Below are 16,455 nucleotides of genomic sequence, written 5' to 3'. Positions count from 1 at the left end.
TATTTTGCCACAAGGAAGAAAAGTTTTATCTTGTAAATGGGTATACAATGTCAAGCAACCTGCAAATGGTACAGTGGAGAGATTAAAATTACGATTAGTAGTAAGAGGGATATACAAAAAGAGGGAATTGACTATACTGAGACATTTTTTCCAGTTGTGAAAATAAGTACAATCAGATGTTTGTTGGCTATTGCAACTAAGAAAAGATGGGGTATTTTTTAGTTTGATGTAAAAAATGCCTTCCTACAAGGCGATTTGCATGAGGAGGTCTATATGAGGTTTCCTAATGGTTTGCCCCCCCCCCCAATCTAACATGGTCTACAAATTTAGAAAATCTCTTTATGGACTCAAGCAAGCCTCTAGGCAATGGTATGCTAGGCTTGTTAGAGCTTTGAATTTTAAAGGTTACACAACATCTCTTAATGACTACTCATTGTTCTTTAAGCAAACAGGTCATTTCATTTCAATTGTTGCAGTTTATGTTGACAATATACTCATCACAGAAAATGCTATTCAGGAGATCCAGAACCTTAAAGTTTTCTTGTACACATAGTTCAAAATAAAGGATCTTGGTCTGTTATATTATTTTTTGGTAATGGAGATTCTAAGAAAGGAATAAGGTATGATAATTAGCCAAAGAAAGTATACCTTGGACTTGTTAGTGGAATTTGATGTTTCTCATTTATCTACTGTCTCTTCTCCCTTGGATCCATCAGTCAAGTTAACTGCAAAACCAGGCACTCCATTATTAGATCCTACTGTATACAAACATCTCATTGGGAAAATCAATTATTTTACACATACTAGATCATACTTATCGTTTGCAGTTTTGACACTAAGCCAATTTATGCAAACACCTACTACAGATCATTTTAATACAGGACTACGAGTAATTCTTTACCTGAAAGATTTTTCAAGTCACAGTCCTTTCTTCACTACATCACCTTCATTCTCCCTCAATACCTTTTGTGATGCCGACTAGCATCTTGTTGGGACTCTTGAAAATCTGTAAGTGGATTCTTCATTAGCTTAGGAGGATCTCCTATCTCTTGGAAGTCCAAGAAACAATACTCAATCTCACTTTCTTCTGCAGAAGCAAAATACAGATCAATGAGGAGATTAGTGGCTGAATTTACATGGTTAACCAAACTACTTACAGACCTGTCGATTTCTCCTCCTCTTCCGGTGCCTATCCACTCAAATAATCGAGCCGTTATGCACATATCTCAGAACCCGATCTTTCATGAACGAACGAAATATGTCGAGCTTGATTGTCATTTCTTCCGTCAGCAGTATCTATCTGGCCTGATTTTCTTATCTTTCGTCCCCTTCAAGGAGCAATTAGCTGGTATATTTATAAAATTCTTGGCCGGACCTTCACATTATCGGAATATAAGCAAGTTAGGGCTTACTCTGTTCCCCTCTAACTTGAGAGGGGATGTTGGAATTCCGATTTCAACACATCACATGTGCAACTATGTTGGACCACATTTTGAGGCCTCAATTTTCTTCCAACATAGATGAGCCCAACATAGGACAAAATGCATCTGATAAGAATTGAGCCAGTTATAAATACATATTATTGGACGACTTTAATAATATGTATTTGTTAATAAAATACACGTGTAAATGTTATTGCTATATTAGTTGTAATAGGACAGTTTTACAATCGGTTAGGAATAGCTTTACAGTCTATTATGAATAGAAGGTTCTTTTTATTTCCATGTAGTTGTATATATACAGAGATTGAGAATCAAATGGATTTACAACAACAACAACCTAGTAAAATCCCACAACGTGGGGTCTGAGGAGGGTAAAGTGTACACAAACCTTACTCCTACCAAGGTAAGACGGCTGTTTTCGAGAGACCTTCGGCTCAATAGAAGCATAAAAAGAGGTTAGATACTGCTAAAAAGTACAAGAAGTTCAAAGCGTTATGTGAAAGCAAATAATGAAAGCGATACAGATAAAATAAAGTAATCAAAGTATAGAGAATAGTATATAATAACAGAAATCAGAACACAAGAATTTATAGTGCGCTAATGCACCTACTAATAAGGAAGAATAGCGAGACTTTGTACTAGCCTTCTACCCTAATATGGGTCCTCCACACCCTCCAATCTAAGGTCATGTCCTCGGTAACCTGTAACTACGCCATGTCTTGTCTAATCACCTCTCCCTAATATTTCTTCGGCCTACCCCTACCTCTTTTGAAACCATCCATGGTCAACCTCTCACACCTCCGCACTGGGGCATCTGTGTCTCTCCTCTTCACATGCCTAAACCATCTCAGTCGCACGTTTCGCATCTTATCTTCCACCGAGGCCACTCCTACCTTGTCTCGAATAGCCTTATTTCTAATCATGTCGCTCCTAGTATGCTCACACATCCATCTCAACATTCTCATCTTGGCAACTTTCATCTTTTTAACGTGAGAGACCTTAACTGGCCAACACTCCGCCCCATATAACATAGCCGGTCTAACCACCACTTTGTAGAACTTACCCTTAAGTTGTGGTGGCACCTTCTTGTCACATAGGACACCGGAAGCGAGCCTCCATTTCATTCACCCTGCCCCAATACGATGTGTGACATCATTGTCAATCTCCCGCTGCCTTGCATGATAGACCCAATGTACTTGACACTACTTTTCTTTTGGATGGCCTGGTCACCAAGCCTAACTTCCGCGCCAACCTCCTGAGGTATCTCACTGAATTTGTACTCTAAGTACTTTGTCTTGGTCCTACTCAACTTAAACCCTTTAGACTCCAAGGTATGTCTCCAATCCTCCAACTTAGCATTAATCCGCTACGAGTCTCATCGATCGGGACTATGTCGTTCGCGAAAAGCATACACCATGGCACCTCACCTTGAATTTGTCGCGTCAATCCATCCATCACCAAATGGTTATACAAGAGAAAATTTCCAAACTATCTCTCATATTTTTTAATAGGTTGGTTTGGTTTTAACTTAAGAAAATCAATTCGGAACCAAACCAATCTGACATCATATATATAGTTTTTAAAATTTACTTTATACATAAATATATTAACTTTGATATAATTTATAGATATTTCATATATTTTTTCATAATTTTATTCTTTAATATATTATTTCAAGTTTGACTTATAATTATGAATAATCTAGTAAAAGTTATATTTCATATATATTAGTAACTCTAATATAGCTTAAATCAAAATCAAAACATTACTAATGCAAACAAAAAAATTAATTCAATACCAAGAATTACAATAATGTTGAATACTTTTTCTTTAGTTATATATTGGTTTAGATAAGTAAAATACATAACATTATTTTAGTTTTCTTTAATTAATACTTATTAGACTTAATTTAGCATGATTTATTACTTTAAAATCATGATCATTTTCATTTTGACTTGTTTATTTGCAATATTTATTTTATGCGATTTCATTATTATTTTTGTTGAATATGTTAGTGTTATCATCATATGATATTTTTATTTTTTTAAAGAAACATTTAGATAATTGTATTTTGGTAGGACTAAAGAAATATTTGTAGCACAAGTTAATTATATGTTTGTATGTATACTTTACCGAAAAAATCCAAAAATCCAAAAAAAAAACTAATAAAAATTAATTTAGTTTGGTTTATAGATTTAAAAAATTCGATACAAATAATTTGATTTGATATTTAAAAATCCAAATCAACCCGCTCCATGTACACTCCTAAACGAAATGATTATCAGTGGTTCATATTAGTATTCCGATAGCTTTATTTGAGTTGACGATGTTTCAAAAATAGTCTATTTACTTACACAAAATAAGAATAAGATTGCAAAGTTTCTTCTTTATACGATATTTTTAGTTATTTGAAAAGAGGGCTCAGAAACCGGTGGGATATTTTTAGTGTTTCAATTAAAGAAAGATTGAAGGGAAATTTAACTGAACAATATTTGTTCAAATGGTTATCGAATTCGACATCATAAATTGTAATCATGATATTTGGGGTTGTAGCCTCTTGTGTTTGTCCCAACATGGTCCTTTTCATCAAGTCTACTCCATTAGGGTTCAATTTTTCGTGATTTGATTTTTTGGTGTTTGATTTTAAGAAAATGTGCTCTAAATTTCTAACTAAATTAGATCAATTAGGTTTGATTTTTTCAATTTCGATTCAGTTTAATTCATTGTTTTAAAATAATTTTTGGGTGTAAACAAAAAATAAAATGAGGACAAAATCAAAATATAAGACACCTAAAAATTTAAAATCATGTTAATTGATTATATGTCTCACCATGAACAGTTATTGCTTAAAAGACCATATTTATCTTTGTCAAGAATATATTGTGCCTTCAAACCCGGTCAAGGAAAATAAGGACAAAGACAAATTCTTTTAGATGAATAAAAATACATTTGGGTTCTTTTTGAAAATTAATATTTGAAATGTGTTAAAAAAAGTAGCTAATTTTGTTGAAAATCACCGTAGAATCACGTGTTTTGCACGCATTTTGACACCAAGAGTAGATTGACAAGAAATCACTAGCTCACCCACACTCTCGACCAACGATCACAAATTCAAAATTTTAAATTACACATCAAACAAGAAGCTGGAATAAAATCAACGTCAATATAATTTCCGGCATTTGCCTCGAAAAAGTTTCCAAAAGCAAAATCAAGGTTCTTCAACTAGATGACTACTAACAAAATCCATTACTAGACAAAAAAAAACCTTCCTAAAATAATCTCAAAAGGATGTTGCATCATACGTAGAGAACAACATTGTTTTCTTCTAATCAAATAGACTGAAGCCCATATCCTCCTGCAAAAGAAATGTCAAGAAACAATGTTAACAGATGCAAAGGATATTAAAGAAGATATTAGCCAACACACTGTAACATTAAAGGTATAGCTCTTCTAAAGCCTGGGAGACGTACATCTTCGGAAGCCTCTTTCTCCTCTTTCTTTTCTTCCTTCTTCTCCTCAGCAGGGGCTGCAGCAGCTCCACCGGCAGGGGCAGCAACTGCAACAGCACTACCACCAGAAGGTACTGAAGCTAACTTTTCTCTGCCAGCAGCAATCACCTCAGTGATATCTTTGCCATCAACTTGGGACAAGAGCAGTTGAATTCTGTCATCATCAGCCTCAGCACCGACTGCAGAGCACATGAACCACAAATGTGAGTGTGCAACAAACAACCAGCCACAAGAAGAGCATATCCACAGGTATATAATAATTACTGATAGTAAGGTAACTTCGTTCGTTTAGAAAGCAGCTGAATTACAAATTATCTGCTCAAGACATCTCAAAGAATTAACGACTGCAAAACAATGATTGTGCATTACCATGTGCATGAAACCAAGACTAAATGGTATTCCTACCGCATGTATACCTATGAGAGGCAGCACTATAATCTCACTATTGCAGGTTAATGGAAAACAATAACACTATGCTCACTTCTCACCAAACTTGAAAAGCAAATAGAAAAATCAAAAAAAAAATACAGAGAATCAGGGACTAGCAACACAATTTAAATAAACCAAACCTACTCTACCTCATTCATTAACAGCCTGGAGAGTATGAAGTAAATATCAACTTCATAAAATTCCGTAGCACCAGCCGCACCCCAAAGGAAATTATTTGAAAAGTTGAATCATTTTTAACTACATTTTAACATTATTTGTAATATTTTCAGCTAGCAAATACCCTGATTTCTAGCTGTTTCTTTTCTGTTATTTTTTAACAAGGAAAATCTTATTTCAAGAAGAAAGATACCAATGTGAGGAATATTACATGTGGCAGTATTTGTACTTCTAAAACCCCTCCCCCTCTTTCTTTTGAGATGGAGGACATGCTTAACAATAAATTCCAAGTCTATCCCAGGCAACCACCTTAAGTAGCTTCTGGTAACTCTCCACACATAACAAAGCTTCAAGTTTTATAGGCCCCAATATCTCACTTCATTACCTTTGGTTAGATGATTCTAGGCACCTAACATGAGTACACAAATAGCATAGACTTACATTTTTCAAGGACTCAAACGGCTAAAAATGAACTAGTCCAAAGTCCAACAGAAATGGACCACTCACCAACCAGGTGAAAATTCAGATAGCCAACCAGCTAAACTACAAAGATTCCACATATCTGCCCATTCTCAGTGTGAAGATGGACATTTATTCATTAAGAAAAATTTTACATTTTGGTGCCTCAATGTATCAAACAGTGGCTTTTACCAATTTGCTGCCTCAAATCCCCCTACCCATGTATCAAACAGTGGCTTTTACCAATTTGCTGCCTCAAACATACAACAAAGAATGAGAAATCAAACTAGTTGGGATTTCGCTATATCAATCATCAATATACATTCCGCTTTATTCATACCCATTTCATTCTAATACTCAACAATTTATCTTTTTTAGTATTCAATCCTCCCTTTAACATGTCTTCAAATAGTACATAATAATTTATATATATATCTCCACTTTTCTACCTTTGCTATTTAATTAATTAATAACCTGATTAAAACATGTTTATCAAAAAAATTAACTTAAATTTAAACCAAAAAAACTGAAAAAAAGGCTAAGATTGCAAAAAGGATTATTATTTTTACCACAACCGAGGATATTCTTCAAGTCTTTTGCTGAAGGTGATGCATTGCCACCCAAAACGGCCAGCAAATAAGCTGCAATAACCTTCATTTCTTTTTCTTCTTCTTCTTCTTCTCAAACAGAACACAAAAGAGAAATTTCAGATTCAGAAAATTGAAAACACATAAAGAAACGACTAAGTGTAAATCAAAGAGGAGCAATTACTGAGGGAGATTTGGAAGCTACGAGGAACTTCTTCAATGGTAGATTCGGGACTGCTTCTAGGGTTTCCTAATAGTGAATGATGCGGCATTTATATATATATAGTTAGGGTTTTGGTGAGGTCCAACCGTCTAAGTGGAGGGTGAATGTGAGTTATTAGATCCGACCCGGAATATTGATGAATTTACATTTATACCCTTCATTTTTCTTCGGATTTCTAGATTGACCTCTTCTTTTTTTTCTTTTTCTTTTTAAATTATACGGTTAACTTTTTTTAGTTTAGCCATAAATGGAAGCTAATTAATAAGGTAAATTTCAGAGACCTCATTATGTTTTGCTTTATTTTAATTGATCTCTTTTTACGTTTGTAATATTATGATTATTTTTAATCTTTTTTTTAAACTCTTTTATAATAATTATTTTATTTTATTTATTATTAATAAAAAATAATAAATTTGGATTAGTTTAGCCTTCATAAGATAATGCTCATTTAATTAATTAGTATTCTTTTGTCTTCTTCAAAAAGTTATTTATTTCTTAGGATGATCACCCGTTTTCCAACATTTGACTTTTTTGGTTTCTTTTCTAACCATGTTTTAACTTTTTGGAGAAAATATTTTACCCACTAACCTGTGATTGATTAAAAAATTATAGAATTCTTGAAACTAAATTTTATGTATTGGGAAATAGTATCAAGCTTTAATATTTAAGATTTATCGTGTTTCAAATTTGGCATGGGTTTGCGAGTTCTTTGCCAAAATGCAAATAGATGACTTTTTTATTAGAATATCACACGTTCACAATTTGGATAAAAATTAAATACAAATCAAAAAATTAAATAAAATTAATAAAATAAATTAATTTTTTATTTAATTTGATAATCGATATAATTTGGTTAGGTTTTGATTTTGTTCAAAAAAATTAAACAAAATAATTATTTTTTTATAATTATATATACATAATATATTATTTTTTATGCAAAAAATATAGCACACTAATTTAAAATAGTAAGATATGATACGTCTTTTATTTATACAATCATATCATTAGCTTATGCATTATTCAGTAATTTTATGTTGTTTAATACAACAGTTTAGCTACTAATATAAGGAGAAAGTTAAACATAATTAAAATTCTGATATAAAAATTATTAGATCCAAAATGACACGAAATTAAAGTTCCATTTGATCTACGGATACAAAATGATTTAGAACTTTGGGGAACAGAATCATTGTTAAGGTAGTGACCCCATCTTCTTCAACGTTCAAAAATTTCAATTATTAAAAATCTCAGAGAGTTCAAGCCTTACATTTAAAAAAATCCTAGGTAAAAAAGCTTACCCCAAAATCCAAATGAGGCGTTACGCAACACAAATATGGATTAGATTAACTTCATGCATATCCAATAAAGTAATCCACGTAAAAGGATAATTCCAGTCCAGTACCTCTGGTTGATCTTATTTACAAAATTGCTAGCAACTATACATATGTAATATACATATCTACACATATAATATACAAAATCAATATATAAATTTTGTTTACTTCGACCATATCAGTAAATAAGTTTTGACCAAACTGTACATATATATTGAGTAGTTCATGAAATAGGAGCAACCACTATTATATAATAATATCGAACGGGCCACGAAATGCAAGATATATTTCAAAGCAAACAACGAACATGTATTCGTACTACTAACGAACAACGCTACTGAGATCGTATGAATTTATCGAAGCAAGGGGAACAAATTTACATCTACCACTTAAAGAGAAGTATGAACATCAACAAAACAAAGTCATTGCCTTCCTTACACTAGCAAAAACTACTTTTTAAGTCCCTTACACTAGAAGGCAGTAAGCAAAATATAATAGCATGTACAACAATTGTCTGGTCCATTTTCCACTATTGCTCGGGTTCAGCTGCAGCGTACACTACACCCTGCTCGTAGAATTTTATCGCCACCAAGTACCTTATACTCACCTCGAGGAAAAAAGAAGGGAAAATGTCAACACACTTGTAACTACAAACACAAGTAGTAGTCAGCCTGATTTGGATTCACCTTAAGGGGAAAAAAAAGATAGAACCGTGTAATCTCACATATATTGTGGACAAATGTTTGCACTATCGACCGGTGTATAACATTGTACTAAGTAGTTATATGAAGTACCTGCTGTGGATCATAGACAGCATACTCATTGTACTCGAGGACGCTATCCTTGTGTTCTGACGGGATCAGCTTACCGCAAGGTACTTTAATATCATCCTTCCATACAAAATGTTCTTTCTCGTCGGTTTTCTTCCTTCCAAGTCCTTTTACTCCAATTTTTTTCTCTTCCAACGCTTGAGTATCCTGCATGTTAGTTAATATAAATCAGATAATCAAATCAACTACAAACTAACATTTGAGTACGTATCTTTTTCTTCAACGGTCACTTTGCTACCTTGGGAGGACTCAGAAACTCCTTAATTTCTTCTCCTAGTGAAGCAACGGCTAAAACCAAGAAACCTTCTGGCCTGTCTACAGCTGTGAAACCGTATATTGCTGCTTCTGCTGCAGCATCTGAGCAAACGATGGCTCTTCCAAACTGAACGCATATATTAGCGGTGAGTACAAATGTAAACCAACAATAGTTCGTTGTAAATGAATGTCCATACCATGTATCCCGACACGGGAAGTGAACAAACTGAAGGCAAGAAACCTTTCTGCAAGTGCCTCAAAAGATTTGAACTCCTTGTACCTGAAGTCAAACATAATTTGATCAATAATAACATTCATAGTCGTGAAACAACGATCAACCAAAAAATTATATGCCATTAGAGATTACTTACCACACCATAGAAGAATTTTGTTTGGCAATTTCTTGATCTCATTAAGGGAAGGACAAGCACTAACTTCAACAGCAAATATGTTATCAACTGATACACCATAGCTCTGGTGAAACATGCAATTTAGATCACACCGACGGTTCAAAATTTTGAAAGAGAACTGGAAAGGAATAAATCGATCTTACCATATCTCCAACTTCGACCGGCTCGTAAGTTCTCTCCAAGTAATTCACTATCATTTTGTAGTCATCTGATTCTTTCTCTAAGGGAGAAACAGAACAGTGGAGTTTCTTATATTGCTCAAAGAGAGGATCATCAAGCGTAGATCCAGACATGTCTTCTATAATATGCGAGGCAAAGTTGATGTCCCGAATAGTTTCATAGGCAGATGTGGCCTTGATTATTTGCAAACAGTATGATAAAACACCTTATTATATACTGCTAAAGATTTGGAGAAAAAACAGAGAAATGACACTTACATGCTCAGCGAGATCGGCATAATCCCTGAAAGTAAAAGGCCTCGTAGATGGCATGAGTGTGAACCACATTTGACTGAACTCATACCAGACACCCACTGCTTTCGGTCCTGTTTCCTTCATTGATTTTATTTTCTCCACAAAGTGTAGGAGCATTTCTTCACCTGTAAAGTTAAAAGTAAATGAATCTTTTGAATGACAATTACCGGTAAGAAATTGCACTAGACAGAGAGAGACTTACATCTCCTCAAATGAAGATCAGTAAGCATCCCTATAGGAATTTCCGGTGAATCGTGTCCCAGCTCCATTAAAGCATACCTTCATCAAGCATACAACACTTAAGTTTGTTCCAGACGTAAGGAAAAGATGGAAACAGCTTGCAACTGGAACTGTGTTAATACCTGTATATCTCCTGACTACAAAGGACTTTCATGAAATTTGCTACCGCCGAATCAAGCTTACTGTGTGCAGCGGCAGAACCAAGCTGCCTAAGGCCAAGCGATCCATGCCTAACCTCCACTCCGTCATCCTACAGAATGTAACCATGCTTTAATCTTTTAGCGTATGTTATATAAGTGTTCCCCGAAGAACAAAAAATTTAAGTAGTGACGACATACGATATCAATAGGGTAAAACTTGTGATGCTTTTTGTGAATCTTCTTTTCCCTTTCCCAGGATTCAAACTCATTTCCAGTGAGCTCTTCAAAGAGCCTAGCGAACTCCTTAATCGCATCATCGACATTTTCCCACTCCTCTAGCTTGTCGTCTGCTCTTAAGCTATCACCAATTTTGCCCTTTCTGTAATACATATGCAAACGATTCTCCGATGACATGATAAGTTGCATAATACAGAAGCTGCATCAAATTGAAGAATCACTTCATCAGTGGCTGAAGAAACTATTAAGAATTCGAAAAAACTAGGGAGACTCTTTAAGCATTACTCATTAAGTTTGTTCTTTTGGTTGCAAACAGATAGAGCACAATTATACAATAACCCATCTTTCTCCAATATTCTTGCGCCTTCATCCTGCATCTTAGTGTCTTTGTGTACCCCTCTTTTTCCAAACACTTTAAGCTACAATAAACAAAAGATGATATTTGAAGCAAATGCCATGAGGAAAAAGGCGGGGGTGGGTGGGTGGGTGGGTGGGTTATACCTCGGCTGTTACGGTTTCGAATGCCTCTGCACTTGGATCCATCTTATCAAGGGGAATACCTCTACCTTCTACAGAAATGTCACTGGCGACGTCGTATGCATCTAAAGGCTGAGGTTGTTCCTTTTCTATACTATCACTCAACCAAGCCTCCCTCACTACCGGTATACCCTTCTCCCTGAGAAACAATACCACCTCACATTAGAAGTGGATGCAACATAAACTCACGGGTTCAATCGCACCCAAAATTGCAAAAGCGCGATGAGTTCAACCAAAAGTTGATAAGTTGAACCCATCCAAGTTTAAATCATCAAAGTTCAAATCTTGTTTCCCCTCTGCCTGACATTACAATATAGGAAGGCAATGTAATTAATCCAATTAATGCAGTTTCAATTATAAATATACATACACAGCTTCAGCTAGTTTAGATGAGCCACTGCGATCTTGTTCAGCAGGAGAAACTACTATGCAAGCCACTCCTGCAAAGAGGGAACACTTTTAGTTGCAACGCAACTAGAAAAGTAAATTTCATATGAAAATTACACTGAACAGTTACCAGTGACAGAGTTGTTAACTTTTCCACCATATTTCTCGATTTTCGATTTCCAGTATTGCTGTGCACAAAAAACTTTTATAGCAACATAAACATACACAAAAATGAGGCCAAATTCATTTAAACTGAAGTACATACGTGTTTTCGAGTAAGATGACCAGCCAGAGATATCATCATTCCATCAAATGGCTTCCTTGGGGCAGATATTTCCATTCGTGGGTGACTCTTTTTGCGGTCTCCAAGTTTCTTGATCAGCTATGAGAACATACAGAAATAGTCAAATTTCTTTTTTCCTGTCATCCATCTCGCAACAAGAAATGTGAAGCGAAGTTTTAAGACATTACATCAGATATTGGAGTACTTTCAACAGAATTAGGGAGTTTGAGAGACTCTTCTCTTCTCGGTGGTTCGTTAGTGTCGTAAATACAACTCGACCACTCACTATATTCTCCAACGCAATGATAAATGTCGCCAGAGAATTCCAACTTGCCACCACAAATGGGACAATTGTCCAGTGGCCCGAAGAACATTATGTCTCGACTGTACAAGAGAAGGGGAGCGGATGAGTATGGAAGAATCACATAAACCACACATGAAACAACAACTACTACGGCTCAATTTCAAGGTCGGCTATATGTATTCCCCTGGGTCCGGTTGCTCAATTGTGGTAGCTCAAAATTCAAAAATGCTGGGGAAGGATAAGGTGTTAAAAGAATAACCATTTCATTCAACTCTGTAAATTGTAACAATGCCACACAAAATGAATCATAATTATACAAACATTATGATATAATGAATATTTTTAATAAACCGGATTTAACTTACCATCTAGGAACAACTGCATCATCTTCACCCTTAGAATACTGGCTATTTACTTCAAGGATTTCGTGCATTTGCTTGACGGAGAGATGGTCGGTTATATTCTTACAGAATTCCTCAAACTCGGCTCTGATTCCATCTTCGTGGACAGTATCTTCTTCTTTGGTTTTTGCTTTTTTGTGTGAGGCAGACTCTTGGCTGTTGCTCTCTGCCTGCTGCTTCCTCATCACCTTTCTCTCTTCACTGGCCGACTGCGCTTGAGATTGGGTTTCATGAACCTTCACATGCATAAAATGCATGAAGTGAGCGGCAGAGCCAGGAATTCACTAAGGAGGGTCACACAACATGTAAAAAATAAGGGGATTCAACCTATGGTATTTAGACAAAATTAAAATGGAAGGGGTACCCCCGTCTCCGCCGCTTGATGAAGTACAATACTACTTTTTTGTCAACACATTTTCGAGTTAACCTTTGTTAAAATGTAGCCTATTCCAACTTGTTTGGGACAAAAGCGTACTATTAGTTGTAACTACACGCACCTACACATAATAAGTACAATTACTGATGTACTACATGCTACAACATGTTATATCACACAGCTGATACTTAAATATTCTGTGTCAGCATATATAAGTTAAATCGTCTAACCGTTCTTAAGTCAATCTATACTTATAGATTAAAGAAACATTTGCTGTAATTATCTCACATAAACCAAATACTGTAAACATATGTCAAATAATAATAATAATAATAATAAAAATAAATAAATAAATATATATATATATATAAAGGCTTCAAAATCATCTATTTAACTCCACAACCCACTAACATGAAGCATCAACACCATTACTAGCCTGATTTATGAAATATTATTTCCCATATCCTTCCAATTTATGTGTCCGGATTCAGAGTCGAAACTAACTAATTTCCGGAGTAAATTTAGACATAGAATCTTCAACCTTTTTGAAATAAACTTCCCACAATTAGAAACTATTTCACCCGTTAATACCAAAAATAGATGACACCAAAAATAAATGTTTCATTTTAGTTATCCATTTTAGCAAATCAAGAGAGTTTGATTACTTTGTTTTCCATACTACCTTGGTATTAAATAATACGCAAAATAAATATTTGATTTTACTTGTACATTTTGCTGTCCATTTAGCAAATGAAGAGAATTTTATTATTTTTCCCCACACTACCCTTAATATCAAATAACTACATAAAAACAGTAGTAATCAAATTTAGTGTCTTAAAACATAGTTAACAAGACTAGTTTAGTAAAATAAACCACTAATTAAAGTAATTGTTTTTTTTAAGAGGTAGGCCAAATCAATAGGGTTCAATTATGAAACTAAGGGAGTAATAAGTCACAATATTGGAAAAAGTCTTGGTCAAGGAAGGCAGCCTTTGACTCTACTCCCCATAGAGTAACACCACCACCACCAAAAGAAGTAACGAAAGCATGAGAGAGAAGTATTGGACACATCCTAAATTTGATGTTCGACTTGAATTATTAATTTTATCGTCGAACTATTGAGGGTCTTAAAAACACTGTTTTAGGGTACACCCTCGAATCTTGCAACCTGAGTGAAATATCCCTTAAATTCTCATTAAATTTAGGGGTATTTTTTAACACTTCTCCCGACTTTTAGTTACTAAGAACCCCATGCTACTACCGGACTTTGAGACCACAAAGTCCACTTGCTATGTCACATAGCTATGTCATGTGACAGATGGATGTATCTGAGTTTAGTTAGTGAAATATAGAGGTGGTTTTAAGCCTGTCTGTCATTTGCAGGCCAAGTTCAGAAGTGATACTTCTCTCAAAAGTATAAAAAAACTACTAATAACAAAATACAACAGAGACACTAACAAAACAGAAATTATAAAAAAACAACTACTAATAACAAAATACAACAGAGATAGTAACAAAACACAAATTACAATAAAACAATACGATAATCAAAGTACAAAGAAATCAACATATAGTAGCAAAAATCGAACAAGAAACTAAAGAACAACTAGTATGCATAAATTGAAACAGAGGGAGTATGAAACTTAAACCAAAAGTACTACTATGCACTAAACTACATCCACAAACTTACAAAAAATAAACACATGCATTATATAGTAATTTTGATAATCCTCTAACATCAAGAACCAATTAATTTGAGTTAGTAAAATCCAAAATTCATCAAAGAAATTAAAAATGAGACTAACTAATTAAAAACAAAAGGTTACAACAAATTAAATTAAACTTTGTATTAAAATAAGAAGAGTATAGTATAGGTAAGAACTAACCTTTATTTTTAATTCAAGAGTACTTTGCCTGTAAGAAACAAAACTTGTGGAATTTTTTTTTCAATATATAGATATATATAGATAGAAAATAAGTGAAAGTTTTAACTTAGTATATTTTTTTACATAGAAAGCTAGTAGGTTGACACGTGTATTAACATAAACTCACTGCATGTCACGACTCATTGCTCTTTTTAACACTCTAGCGCCACCTACTTAGCTGTTACATTACTTTTTATTTTTATTTTTTTAGTTTTTGTCATAATTTAAATTCACCGGATCCATTCGAAAGTAATATTTTTTATCAATTATTTTTTTCATATTTAGGGTTAGGACTCGAAATCGAAATGTTCACATTCTTTGATCGTAATTGTAATGTTACATGCAAAGACATTAAAAAAAAATTAAAAATACATATTGAATCCTCCTTATACTTATTCGCTAAATTTAATTAAATACTGTTATTTTATAGGTAATTATTTACCTCCTAACTTTATTTGAAGTGAAATAAATATCACCTCTAAAATTGATGTGACATAAAAATAATAATATAAGCGTACTTATTTATTTATTTGTTTTTGAAAAAATGATCTCACTAATATATGTATATATAGTTATTCATCCTGTATTAAGGATTTAAGGTTAGTAAACCAGAAATACTAAATATGAAAAATAAAACAGTATCCGAGTCCACATAATTTACTGTGTGTCCTTAAGGAATTTAATCTCATCATTATACCCGAGGTTATAGATTATTTCCTCCCATGATAAAACAAATAGAACATTAAAGAAGTATCGGTACCTCAAACTTCTTCCATTTCAGCAAACTCAGAAAGCAGCAACGTAATCACACAAAGACACAACTTTGTTTGTAAGAAAATATATGCAGAAGAGAAGAAAAATCGATGCTCAAAACTGAGAGGAGACCTCTCTATTTATAGCCAACAAGATTTCTTTTGGAAAAGAAAGTGTCTGTTCAGAAGGAACAGGTCCTTTATGAATCTGCGAAAGGAAACATCTATTCGGAAGGATCCATGAATTTCAAATTTCGTTTATTAGTTAATTTTGTAATTTTAATTTCGCGAATTTAATTAATTCAATTAATCGCGAATTAATTTATTAATTATTTAATCAATAATTCTAAATTAATATTGAATTAATATTAAGAAAAAGGAAATCAATTAATCAAATTAATAAATAAATTTTGTCTAAAAAATTATAAATCAAATCATTTGTCGAAGCCGAAGTCTAGCCGAGCGATGACAACGACGCGTGAGGGGGCACCCTCTACTTAACCATTTATGAGTTAAAGAAAGTCTTTCATAATATAAGGACAAGACTTTTCTTTTCTTCTACTAATGAGGGAGAAATGACTTTTTATTTTCACTTTATTTTGTTCCCCCACATTTTCCAATTCTTATTTCCCATTCACACTTCACTTAAATCCAACAATCCCCCACATGAATAGGGAATGGATGGCTATTGTTTAAAATATATGCATGAAAAACTGTGTGATTCGTAAGTAAGGATTAATTGCAT

At 33.9% G+C, this 16,455-nt stretch overlaps 2 protein-coding genes across 2 annotated transcripts; both read right to left on the bottom strand.

The window, feature by feature from the left end:
- Positions 1 to 4,586: 4,586 nt before the first annotated feature.
- Positions 4,587 to 6,890, bottom strand: LOC129887616 (60S acidic ribosomal protein P2B-like). Its single transcript, XM_055962781.1, has 4 exons — positions 6,788 to 6,890; positions 6,586 to 6,693; positions 4,913 to 5,130; positions 4,587 to 4,797 (listed from the first exon to the last, which is right to left on the bottom strand). Exons 1-4 carry the CDS (start codon positions 6,873 to 6,875, stop codon positions 4,768 to 4,770), a joined length of 444 nt encoding a protein of 147 aa, XP_055818756.1. The 5' UTR covers positions 6,876 to 6,890; the 3' UTR covers positions 4,587 to 4,767.
- A 1,624-nt stretch (positions 6,891 to 8,514) lies between these two features.
- LOC129885109 (protein ADP-ribosyltransferase PARP3-like) lies at positions 8,515 to 12,960 on the bottom strand. Its single transcript, XM_055959318.1, has 17 exons — positions 12,622 to 12,960; positions 12,141 to 12,336; positions 11,935 to 12,051; positions 11,800 to 11,857; positions 11,653 to 11,722; positions 11,247 to 11,421; positions 11,031 to 11,164; positions 10,707 to 10,944; positions 10,491 to 10,618; positions 10,331 to 10,407; positions 10,093 to 10,253; positions 9,799 to 10,008; positions 9,617 to 9,719; positions 9,443 to 9,525; positions 9,229 to 9,372; positions 8,955 to 9,137; positions 8,515 to 8,767 (listed from the first exon to the last, which is right to left on the bottom strand). Exons 1-17 carry the CDS (start codon positions 12,912 to 12,914, stop codon positions 8,690 to 8,692), a joined length of 2,448 nt encoding a protein of 815 aa, XP_055815293.1. The 5' UTR covers positions 12,915 to 12,960; the 3' UTR covers positions 8,515 to 8,689.
- Between the last annotated feature and the right edge of the window lie 3,495 nt (positions 12,961 to 16,455).

This window comes from Solanum dulcamara, chromosome 4 (genome assembly GCF_947179165.1).
Source record: "Solanum dulcamara chromosome 4, daSolDulc1.2, whole genome shotgun sequence".
NCBI classification, from domain to species: domain Eukaryota; kingdom Viridiplantae; phylum Streptophyta; class Magnoliopsida; order Solanales; family Solanaceae; genus Solanum; species Solanum dulcamara.
The sequence above is the reverse complement of the archived record's forward strand: the minus strand, read 5'-3'. Positions and strand labels throughout refer to the sequence as shown.

Excerpts from the sequence above, each read along its gene's own strand:
- LOC129887616 (XM_055962781.1), bottom strand. The coding sequence starts at position 6,875 with ATGCCGCATCATTCACTATTAGGAAACCCTAGAAGCAGTCCCGAATCT. Across the intron at positions 6,694-6,787 it reads TAGCTTCCAAATCTCCCTCA|AAGAAGAAGAAGAAAAAGAA; the intron begins GTAATTGCTCCT and ends CTGTTTGAGAAG. Across the intron at positions 5,131-6,585 it reads GAAGAATATCCTCGGTTGTG|TCGGTGCTGAGGCTGATGAT; the intron begins GTAAAAATAATA and ends TGTGCTCTGCAG.
- LOC129885109 (XM_055959318.1), bottom strand. The coding sequence starts at position 12,914 with ATGCATTTTATGCATGTGAAGGTTCATGAAACCCAATCTCAAGCGCAG. Across the intron at positions 9,720-9,798 it reads CGGTCGAAGTTGGAGATATG|AGCTATGGTGTATCAGTTGA; the intron begins GTAAGATCGATT and ends ATGTTTCACCAG. Across the intron at positions 9,526-9,616 it reads CAAAATTCTTCTATGGTGTG|GTACAAGGAGTTCAAATCTT; the intron begins GTAAGTAATCTC and ends GTTTGACTTCAG.